This window comes from Talpa occidentalis, unplaced genomic scaffold, assembly GCF_014898055.3.
Source record: "Talpa occidentalis isolate TD23 unplaced genomic scaffold, MPIMG_talOcc4v2.1 talOcc4.16, whole genome shotgun sequence".
NCBI classification, from domain to species: Eukaryota; Metazoa; Chordata; class Mammalia; order Eulipotyphla; family Talpidae; genus Talpa; species Talpa occidentalis.
In genome coordinates, this window is record NW_023601653.1 from 78,764,550 (window position 1) to 78,776,533 (window position 11,984).

Consider the following 11,984-nt stretch of genomic DNA (forward strand, 5'->3'; position numbering starts at 1 on the left):
TCCTACTGAGATTTCTCTGATCCTTCCTCTATTTCTGACTTATCTGAAGGTTTCCTCTTTCAAGACTCAGTTTATACCTCTAGCTCCAATAATTACCTGGGTAGAGTCACCTCAAAAGAGCAAACTCATCATTTGTCCCCACTAATCTACTTGCTATATTTTTACCCAAGCCAGAAACTTGGAGCCATCCTCAACTTATCCCTTCACTTCACTGCCCCTGCCTCCCTCCACATCCAACCTATCACTTAGGCCTGATGACTGGACTCCCAGCCACCTCTCAGTCCAGATTCTTATCCAACTTCTGGCCACTCAACCAACTCGTGAACTAAGGTACAAGTCTTGGTCATCTTTTGCTTGTACCCTGGCAGTATTCTCCTAACGAGTCTTCCTCCATCCAATATGGAGCCCTCCAATCTGGCCTAAGTGATCCCTCTAAAACCCCAATCTCTCCTACCACTGTACACTCTCAAACTCCTTTATAGTTTCCTCCTCAATTACCATAGCTCTTTCAGCCATAAAATACCTAAAAAAAATGACATTTCCATGAACAGATTAACAAACCAGGTATCTGAAGGGATACTCAAGTACAAAACAAACTGTATTCATGCTGGATTCCTATCCCACTAATAGTGAGACAACCCCCATCTCTCCATTAGCTCAGAACTTAGTAGGTTGTAATGAGTCAGTAGATCTCCAAGCCCTCGCTGAGACCCTCTGACCCACAAACTAGAGTCTAGACTCCATTGGATGCATATGAGGCCCTTCTTGACTGAATCCAACTCTTCACCTCATTTCTTTTCACTAACTCCATGCTCCTTCAGACAATCAAATACGTCATGAAATTTCACTCTTCCATGTCTTTATCCATGTTACTCCTTCTGCCTGGAGTGTCTTTATTGGCCTCCGATAACTTGTCTACCTTGATTTCCTTTATCTGCTTGAAAAACTCCTACTTATCCTCCTAAACCCTGCCAGAGATCAATTTTAAATGTACTGTTTCTACGCCTTGTATGTGTTTCTCTCATTGCATGGGTCATGTGCACTGTGGGGGCATCATGTGCACCTTGGGCATCACCCAAGGCTCGGGGCTCTTTGGGAAAAGGAACCAAGTCTCACTCACAGCTTCCCTGGTGTTTGGTTGCATCCTTGACACATGGTGTATGTGCAGGAACTCTGTGTGTTGCTGGAGGGAATCCAGGATTTTTCTTTGCTGTCTTTCTGATACTAATGTATTTGGGCACTTGATCTTACTCAATTTAGTTACATGCTGACTTACTCAAGGTTTTCATTTAGTCCTATGACCTTTTATAAGCATTGGTAAGTTTCACTGTAAATTTTATTGGTCTCTGTTCTATGCCTGAATGTGCCAGGAAAACCTAAATCCCAACAAGATGAGTAGGGCCATTCCCAATACTGAACTGCGATTCATGGAAGTTATAACTTAAGAAGGAAATTAGAAAATTTAAGTTATAACCTAAGAAGCATATGGATAGTCCTCTCATCGGCAGCAGGCATTCAGAGTTCTGCAGCTCTCTCTCCTCAGTACAGTCATTCAGCAGCGTCCAAACACTGTATCTGGTGGCCCCAGAGCCCTTCTCTCCCTTACAAGAGAGAATGTCGTCTCCCTCAAAGCCACCCAACTCCCATTGTTTTAAAACCACAAGCACCAAGCTGCCTTTTATGACTAATTCAGTTTCACAGATATCTTAGAAGCAGGATGGGGAATTGGTATTTTAGTCACTTAAAATATAGGTTCTCCGCAAACTAATACGTTGTGATTTACACACCCACTGCTTGTGTGTTTGTTCGTAATTGTCAGTCTTCCGGAGCAAATTCAACTTGGGTGCACCACCAAAATCATCTTTGTGACCTTACAGAGCGGGGCCACTGTGACCATGTCAAGGTAGTTCCCACCTTGAAGACTGCCAGACAGCCCCCTTCTCCTGCTTCGTCATCCCTCCTTTTTAATTTCACGTAACTCTTCTGCATAACACAGTCACAGTTCACAGAAGCAATGTCCAATTATAGATTGTTTTCTTTTCGACGTCTCGAAGCAAATATTCTCATCCCCATCTCACCTACCAAATAAATGAGGCTCAGAGTGTTCCATTAATTCATCCAAGAATCCACACAGCCAGGGAGCAGGGGATTGTTTTCTTTTGCCTGCCCCTTAGATACCACATGCAATCTCCCAATGTTCTCTGAATCGAAGTTCCTTGTCCTTTCTGTCCACCAAAATGCTTGCAAGAGTCTCACATCAGTCCAGGCAGAAAGGAGCTTTGGAGAGGGAGCGACGTGGGCGGAGCTCACCAAGTGGTTCTTACATGATGTTCTCGTTAATCCACCACCATCCCTCCCACCCTGGATTCCCACAGTTGACACTGGAGCTAGAAAGTCTTTTCCTAATTGAAAGCTAAGTAAACTGATTTTTTCATGGTCCTGGAACCACTGGGAAGGTGATATTCATTAGTCTCTGAGAGCAAGAATTGGCTGAGTTCTCTGGAGGTCATCAGCAGTGGTGCCATTATCATTAAAACTGACAGTCCTTGAGTGCTTGCGATGTGCTGAGCTGTGTTCATTCATCATCCCATCCAAGCCTCACAATAATGCCCACGAGGAAAATGTTGCTCCCATCATAGAGATCTTAAAACTGAGCTGCAGAAAAGCCCATAACTTGCACATTACCGCAGGGCTAGTAAAAGGTGGTGATAAGAGCCAAACCCAGCATCTCCGACGCCAAATGTCCCTGCTCTGACCACTGTGCATCTCGTTGCCCTGCTTCACAAGTACGGGCGACATACATGTCCACATAGGAGCTTCGGAGATGAAGCAGAGCTCTAGATAGGGGTGGCCTAAAGAGTGGTAAGTGGAGCCAGCCCTCCACCACCTCCCTCGGTTCTTGAACACCCAGGCCAAAGTCAGTATTCTGGCTGTTGTCACCGCTGACCCTGTGTGACCCACACCCCTCCATCACAGGCTGTTCCGCATAATCAATTACTTTTTTGCGCAATGTATTCCCATGGTCTCCGTGCCAAACTCCTCCTTCCCATCCTGCCTGCTCACTGCCCTTTTCAGGAAAGTCTCCTCAATGAATCAAACCTGCCATCCCAGTACCTCCATTTCTCCATGACAGCTCCACCCCCTGGGAAAGAACTTCTCATTAAAGGTTAAATGTCTAAAGTTAAATGTTGACTGAACAGCCCCCCTCTTACTCAGCATGCCAGTGTGTCCCTACTCCCCTCTGTGCCATGGGGGTGCTATCCCACCCACACGCCCCACCCCAGAGAGAGTGCCATGAACGAAGAAGATTGAGGCTCAGAGAATTGCAAATGCAGTTTATTGTAGCAACACAAAGAAACAGGAGTTTAAGACCTGCCACAACAATTGGCTTACACCTTATGTACAAAACCAAAGCAGCACAGAGTTTGCTGCAGGAAAGGGGGTGTCCCAGGAGCTATGCATGGGAAAGAAGCTGGGGTCTAAGCAGCCCTCCCTGGCCAAATTAAGGGGGTGCTTTGAAATGTCATGTGTCATGTGTACAGAGGTGAAGATGGAGGTTTTTCAGGCACATCACAAAGCAGGGTCCTAGCCAGGGGGCTGAGTTTGCTGCTTATTTAAAAGCTCCTTTGGGAAGCAGAGCAGAAAGGAAGAGCTGGGGAAATAGGATGAATCCGTGTAACTAACCATAGCTCTTTTCTCCACAAAGGGTCGAGGCATTGACCTAGAGGGCACCACCTATCTGGTCACTCGGGAATAGCTGGTGGAAACAAACTTCACGCTGGAACTGCCACCGGTGGTCTTGGTGTCCCCGGAGCCGGAGAGGCCCCCTATGCTGGAGCCCCGGCCTTCGGAGGAGCCGAAGCTGCCCCCAGAACTCTCGCCGCCAGAACCCCGCTCACCACCAGAGCCCCGGTCGCCTCCAGAGCCCCGGGCGCCGCCAGAGATGCCACCGCCCCCTCCGGAGCCCCCTCTGGTGCCCCCACTGCCGCCTCTGGAGCCGTAGCTGCCGCCGCTGCTGACACCACCACTACCACCTCCGGAGCCGTAGCTGCCACCGGCCCCTCCGGAGCCACCTCTGGAGCCCCCACTGCCACGTCCTCCGGAGCCATAGCTGCCACCGCTGCCGCCTCCGGAGCCGTAGCTGCCGCCACCACCTCCTCGGCTAACGCTTCCGCTGGTGCTGCTGTGGCTGGTGCTCACGGCTGCAAGGGAACGCTCGGTTAACTGCCAGGCCAGCTCGCTTTTCCACCCCCAGCCTGCACCTGTCCCCGGGAAACAGCTGGTACTTACACACGCTGACGTTGGGGACGCACTCTCCAGACATCCTGCGGGAGAAAGGAAGGTGAGTCCTTCATGCCTCTGCAGCACCAGACACCTCCCCAGGCCTCCCCGCCAACTCGCAGACTCGCGCATCTGCAACCCTCCAGTCCCTTTTGATCAAAAACCTAATCCAGTCCCTCTGGCCTGCTGAAACGCTGGCACTTTCTCAGCATGAGCACCAGCAGGGAGAGCACTCCATCTGAATTAGACAAGAGTCTTGCAGCTCATGTGGGCCGCCTCTCAGGCAGGATATCTGAGCCAGCCCGGAGAAAGACGAAATCACTCCATCGCATGGAGCTTCCATAGAAGAGCTGGTACCTTTCCTGTCCCCGCGCCCGGGACAAATCGTCATTTGGTTGATCTCAGCAGTCAGTTTTGCCGGAGAGGGAACACTTAAGAAGTGGCCAAAACTGCCCAGGTTCCTTTCTCACCTGATTTCCTCTCCTTCCAGCAGCTTCCTGTAGGTAGCAATCTCCATGTCCAGGGCCAGCTTGGTGTTCATGAGCTCCTGGTAGTCCCGCAGCAGCCGGGCCATGTCCTCCTTGGCCTTCTGCAGGGCGTCCTCCAGCTCAGCCAGCTTGCCCTGGGCATCCTTGAGGGCGTTCTCACCACGCTGCTCAGCGTCGGTGATGGACTGCTGCACCCCTGAGATCTGACAAAGGAGAACCCAGCACCTTACACACTCTCATATTATCTAATCCCACCTTGGCCTTCTCTTCTCAAACTGATTTCTCCACCCCAGAGAGGCCAGTACCTTGGGTCCAGTAGAACCGTGGGTGCTTACATGGTCTCATGCACTCACCTGCCTTAAAAGCCCTTAAAGGCGGCAGAGCAGCCTATCTGAGCCCTGAATCAAGGCCCCTGCACCCTTGACAGACTTGACGTTCTTCTAAATGCCAACCCTGAGGTGCCCTGGCTGCCTCTCCTCTCACTCACCATCTCTTAAATCATAAGTTAGATCACTCATGACCGTCACAGCTATTTATCTACTGGGTCATTTTCATGAGTTATCCTAGGGGTAACCCAGCATGAGGGCTGAATTCTGGCCATCAACATAGTCACCAAAACTTGGGTGTGGGTTGCAAAAGCCAAAGCTAACAATGAGCCTCCCCCATTGCATGTTGCTGCCCAGTGGGAAGAGGAAGCAAATACCTGCTTCTTGACACTGTCAATTTCAGATCGAAGTCTCTGGATCATCCGATTCAGTTCGGAAATCTCCATCTTTGAAGTTTTCACTGTGTCCCCATGTTGACCAGCAGTCATCTGGAGCTCTTCGTACTAAAGATGGTGGATCGAGTCCATTAGGTGGGCAGATACAAGGGAAAACCCAGGACAGCAAGAAAAGAACATTCGGCAAGCACTGGTGAGACTCCCAGCTCCTTCACCTTGGTCTGGTACAGGGCCTCGGCCTCGGCCTTGCTCCTCTGGGCGATCTCCTCATACTGGCTCTTGATCTCAGCGATGATACTGTCCAGGTCCAGACTACGGTTGTTGTCCATAGAGAGGATGACGCTGGTCTCACTGATGTGTGTCTGCATCTGAGCCAGCTCCTACAAGGTATCATAGCGCAGTGATTCTTACGTGTTAAGACAACAAACAACTCAGAGGAAAGAGTCAGGAGGTGGGGGATATATCTTTGTTCTGGGTAGCAGTGGGTTGGGGCTTAAAGGCTATTTGGGTAAACCTGGTTGAAATTAAAGGACTTACTGCTTGATAGAATGTTGTATAGAAATCAATTTCCTGGCGTAAGATGTCGACTTTGCTCTGAAGGTCCACCTTGGTCATGTAAGCAGCGTCCACATCCTGGAGAAACAATAGCCATCGTGAAATCAGAGCTGTAGTGAGGCAAGTCCCTCTCACCAGGTGGGAGGGGGTTCTCCAGGTAGAAGAGCTGTTCAGGCCTACTCCACACCTCTATACCCAGAAGGCTCACAATCCCTAAATTGCCCTAACTTTCAGTATCACGAGCACAAGGGACCTTGCCTGACTTGCCTGGAGCTTGCCTCCCACTCACTGCGTGAGAAGTCTGAAGCAGAGAGCCTGGACAAGCCCAGGTCATGATAAGGTGCAGAAAACTTGATTTCATCAGGTCCCTACCTGCTTCTCTGCAGCCTGCCTTCTTTCCACTTAGTAACTGGATACCCTCTCGTACTACTTATTTCATGCTATCGAATTTGCTCACCTTCTTGATGGTCACAAATTCATTCTCTGCATTTGTTCGCTTGTTGATCTCTTCCTCATACCTGTTGGAAGACAGAAGTGATTAGACGGTGGCGAGAAGGTGAGGCTTGAAGTTCAGCTTCTAGACTAAAGCAGTGCCTATCACTGCTTTCCTCCTGCTAACCTAGGATACATTAGCCCCTTTGTTCTGAGACATGAAACCACTAAACTATGTCTACCTCCTGAGAAGTTAAATATTTCTAAAAATGCCAAATTGATTTGCCTCTAACTCAAGAAAAAAACACCACCACTACATACTGTTCACAGACTTAGCTTGTCACTTTCTGAAAATATTTTAGTACAAAAAGTCACGAATTGCCCGGTTTTGCTTACTTGCTCCGGTAATCTTCTACCATATCTTGCATGTTCTTCAATTCTGTATCCATCATCGACTGTTCTCTTTTCAGTTGGTCTGTTGTATTCCTGAGATTGCTGATGTAGGCCTCAAAGTAGGAATCCAAGTTCTGGGTCTTGGTTGAGGTGTCTACCTGCTGCAGCAGCTCCCATTTGGTTTGCAGCACCTGATTCTGCTGCTCCAGGAACCGCACCTAAGAGCACAAACCGCATCACCCACTGGTGCAGAAATGGAGCCTTAAGACCTCATTTGAAAAAGAACTTTCTCTCCTATTTTCCTGACAATGACATTCTGAGAAACAGGAAGAAGATGAGCAAATTAGCATCATCTTCATAACAAAAACCAACTCACAGTTAGTTCAGAGAAGTTTTAATTCCCCTGAGAACAGTGATCCTCCTTCAGCTGGAACTGTACACAGAAGTAGCTACACGAACACCAACTAGCCACCACATATAAAATTATTGCAGTTTACCTGGAGACAGATCCATGATACTTGAGATCCGTCTCCCAATATTTTTTAGGTCAATTACCATAAACGTTGGTTTGTATCCCTGAGCATACACATAGTCAAAAAATGCTGGAAAAATCCAAAAATGAATTCCAGACTTATTGAATTGACATTATTGATGATTGAGCAAAAAGTAAAAAATAGTTTACATACTTTTCCAGAACAGGTATTTGAAGATAAAAGTGTATATAAATGTCCAGCCTGATCTGGTACCAATGCAACATTCTCAGAGAGCAGAGCTCCCCATCCGACAGCACAGGATGTTTGGCACTGGCCTGCTACATACTTTTTGCCCTGATATCACGATGTACTCTGTCCCCACTCAGCTCCCTTTTCGTGGTTTGGGAGACCTTTCCAGGCTTCTCACTTGCAACTTTGAAGGATGAGTTAGTCCCATTTCTATTGTCTCCATTCAATAGGTATGTGTCCCAATTCAACTCAAGAACTGAATTTTTCAAAAAACATTTCAAGGTGATGTCAAATGGACCCGTGCATATGTGGGCCACAGACCACCTTTGTCCAAGAGAAAGCTCAGCCATGAGCATCATTCACAAGCATACTTGTAATGCAACTCCTAGACGACAGTTCCAGAAAGCAACATGTCACACACAGAAAGCAGAGGCTCCAACCCAGACATGGTCTGCCCTGCAGCCTCAGGTGGACCAGGAGCAGCTGTCCCGGCACTCTGAGAGCGTGAACTCACCTTATCAATAAAGGAGGCAAACTGGTTGTTGAGTGTCTTGATTTGCTCCCTTTCTTGAGACTTGACTTTCTGGATCTCAGGATCTATCTCCACATTGAGGGGTTGCAGCAGGCTCTGGTTAATGGTGACCTCCTGGATGCCACCAGGAGGACAGACAGGCCCAAAGCCACCCCCCATTCCACTACCCCCAAAACTACCTCCTCCAAAACCACTGCCAATGCCAAAGCTACCTCCACCAAAGCCACCGCCGCCGCCAAGGCCACCTCCAAAACTGCCACCACCAAAGCCACCACCACCAAAACTGCTGTGTCCACCTCCTCTGGCCACACTCATGGAGATACTTTTCGTGCCGCCAAGGTTAACAAGACTCCGACTTCCAAAGCCACTGCCGCCGCCACCACCACAGGCTCCACCGGAAAACCTCCCGCCACCGCCACCGCCCCCGCTGCGGCGCATGGTGCAGCTAGTGGTCCTGCGCTGGAGGTTAACCGTCCCGGCAGAGCCAGAGCTGAAGCCTCCTCCTCCGCATCGATACCCAGACCTAGAGCTGAGCTGCCGGCTCATGTTGACTTAGAGAGAACAGGAGCAAGGTCAAGAAAGGAAAGGAGCTGGTACTCCTCTACCCCAAGCACAGAGTCCTCCCCTTATATACAGGGAGGCCTTTGGGCTTGGTCCTCTGTCAGCGGGATGCGGTGCCACTCAAGGGTTTGGCTTGCCTGCAGCCATACAAGATTTTTACGAGCCTCAACAATACGAATAAACACTACACACCTAGCTCCCAGGATGGCTCTTGAAATTGCTGTGCACGCAAGATCGTTTGTGTGGTAATCATTTTATCAGGCAAGATCTCTCTTCGAGTACTTGTGACTTTGGGAAAATAGGACCCCACATTTGCCACCTGGTGCTTCTTGATGGATTTCATCACCTCCTATCCTAGAGATCTGTAAGTTCGCATTCTGGCTTTGCACTCGTAAGCTCAGGCACTCTCCCCTCGGGCTTGGCAGGTGCAGCTTCCCGTGTTGGAATTTCAGAAGGAACTCCCTCACCCATCTCTGAGGTCGGCCCTCCAAGCCCCGGAGCTCACCAAGTTATCTCCAGCCATAGTCAGGGGTTTGAAAAGTAAAAATTTGGAAGTTATTTGTAGCAATGTGAGTTTTATAAGTGAGCTGCATTAAAAGAGAAGCCTTGGTCAAAAAGGATGGATGGGTGGATGCTCTGGCAGACCCAGGAGGCAAAGGCATGTACTTTTCTACGTTTTCCAGATACACCTTTCCTCAAAGACAGACCAGGGCAGGAGATAGAGACACTGGCAACAGAAAACAGGTGCAAACAGGTGGCGTGCAAGTGGCAGTTGATAAACAGATGCAGCAGTGAGATGAGCAGATAGAAGTTGTTTCATATGTTCCGTAAAGCAAAGGGGGGGTAAGATTTAACAGACGGTTCAAGCCTCGCGCTATTCTATGGAGGCATGAATGTGGATCTGTGAGGGAGGCAAAGCCAGGAGCCTGGAAAAGCTGATTGAGAAGTTAAAATTGTCTGTGGATGGCAATAATAACAATAACAACTAACTTCTATCAGAGACTGACCACCTACCAGAATCAAGCTTTCAGCGTATTCCCCTGCTAAATTTTTACAACTTGGAGATAGGCGCTATGCTTCTACCCTTTTTTAAATGGGGAAACTGAGACACAGAGAAGGAATAACTTCCCCAGGCATACATGGATAGCAAGTGGCAAAGCTGGGATTTTAAGACTTGACTTTCTGGGCAAGCTGAGCTACAGTATGTAAGACCCTAGTCAGCGTCTGGTACAGCAGCACAGAAATTGAATCTGGGGTGCTGCCTGCGCCCATGCACGCACTTAGAAAATGCTTCTTCAGTCCCCTCTGAGAAGGGGACGATGAGGCACCGAGTGCAGGTATGAGTGCTCAGCACGCATGACGAGGCCTGGCTGGCTCCACACAGCTCTGCGTGATGAATCGTGGACCTGGATGGGAAGTGAGGCCATCGAGGCCTTCTGTCCTGTCGCCCGCAGTCCAAACCAGGACGCTAAGTGTCTCCTCTCCAGCCCACTCCTCTCCGCCGAGCCTCGTCCTACCTCCTCTCCCGCAGCATCTACCCCACAAGCTCCCCCACAAAGTGCCCCTTCACCGCCCCCCCACTGCTGCCCCGCTGTCCCCCATCTCCACACACTGTTGCTAGGGCTCTGTCCTAACATTAACATCCCTGGGCTGCTAAACCAACTATCACTTTAGGGAATGAGTAATCCAGATCTTGTTCCTGACTAGGAACAATAGGACTGGGATGGTCTTGGCGCGGTAACGACTGTTGCCCAATCACCTCTGACAGGCAATCAAAATTCTTTTAGTTCAGCACACTCCCTCATGAGACACATCGCCCTGCACAATTGAGTCCTTCTAGGGTATGAGTATGTGTGTGCACACACGTGTGTGTCCATTCTCCCACCTCTGCCAGTCAACACACTGTCCAGACAAAGAAATTCACATGGAAACAAATCAAAGCAGTGACGATCAGGCAATCAATAGACAATTCACAGAGCTGCGAAGGTGCTTGAGCTGCTGCCACGGAGGGGCGAAGGCCTGCTCGTCTCAGCGGGTCACATGTGCACGGGCACCTCACCAGGGTTATACACAAGTACTATCGAGCCCGGAGAACTAGGCCATCAATCCACTTCACAGAGCAGAAAACAGATTTAGAGAGATTAAATGACTTGCTTAGTTAGCCCAGCTAGAAATAGGTACATCTGGGACGACAGCTGAGCGTCCTGGTTTCAAAACAAGCCTCCTCCTGAGCAGGCAGGGGCCCTGAGCCCCACACTGAGCGCAGAGGCCACCGCCGCTCATCCCAGCCGCACACGGGGCCGGCCGGCCTGCCAGCACGGGTGCCAGGAGGCAGGCCGGAGAGGGCAGGAAAGGTGTCCGGGTCGTGCTATCAATTCCTGGGGCTTCCGGTTCCTGATCCAAACCCGTGTGCTCTTCCCGCTGCCGCCAGCTTTCCGTCGCCTCCATGCGCCGTGAGGAGCCGGGATGGCGGGGTGAGCACTGACACTGGAAAGCAAGTGTGGGGGAAAGGGGCGAACACACACCCTTACTGCTGGCTTCTTTACAAACTAAAGAAGAAATGGACGTGGAGAGAGAGAGCTGGCATCTGTGAACACCGACTCTGTGCCACCGGCTCCGCGGCGCTTAAACGTCACCAACATTCCACCCGGCAGGAGTGATGAGCTTATCTTTCTTTCAAAAGGCACTTAAGGTCATGGAGGTTAAATAGGAGCCCGATTCCCCCCAGCTGGTGATGACAGCCTAACTGGCTCCCCGGCCTGCCCACCTTCGCCACGGCCTGCTCTGCCCCGGCCTGGCCCCCAGCTGCACCACGACAGCTTTCCCTGCACCTTGGCCTGCCCGCTCGCATGCTTACTCAGCCCTCTCCCTGCTTTGCCTGTGCTCCTCTCCGCCCCCCCGGTTCACCTCTACTCTTCCCTTCTCTGCAAGATTTTCCAGTTGCCTTTGAGACTTCAAACCCCTACTCACGCTCAAGCTCTGAGACACCTAAGGGCTCAGTTCCTGAGCATTTGGACCTGAACTTGGTTTTGGTCTGTCAGGCCTGGAGGGCAAATGCCCAGAGCTCCTCCTCCTCGCCAGGCAGTGGACAGGCCCCCTCTTCCAGGGAGTCTTCCTAAATTAACACCACTTGGATGCCCCATTGGCTTCTTTTTCTAAGCCCAGTTGCTGTCAACCCAAGTGCATGTTGGTTGCCTCGTTTCCCCGTGTGTGTAGGGTGGGTGAGCGGGGGGTGGACTTATGTTTCCTCAATTGCTCTGTACACATTCTGAAAGCAAGACTCAGTCCTCTGTGTTTTC

The 11,984-nt window shown here is 50.1% G+C and overlaps 1 protein-coding gene across 1 annotated transcript; it reads right to left on the minus strand.

Annotated features, from left to right (window-relative positions):
- Positions 1 to 3,735: 3,735 nt before the first annotated feature.
- On the minus strand, positions 3,736 to 8,670 carry KRT1 (keratin 1). The gene is made up of 9 exons (XM_037514797.1): positions 8,107 to 8,670; positions 6,874 to 7,088; positions 6,503 to 6,563; positions 6,028 to 6,123; positions 5,706 to 5,870; positions 5,473 to 5,598; positions 4,752 to 4,972; positions 4,291 to 4,325; positions 3,736 to 4,202 (listed from the first exon to the last, which is right to left on the minus strand). The coding sequence occupies exons 1-9, from the start codon at positions 8,668 to 8,670 to the stop codon at positions 3,736 to 3,738; spliced, it is 1,950 nt and encodes a 649-aa protein (XP_037370694.1).
- Positions 8,671 to 11,984: the final 3,314 nt, after the last annotated feature.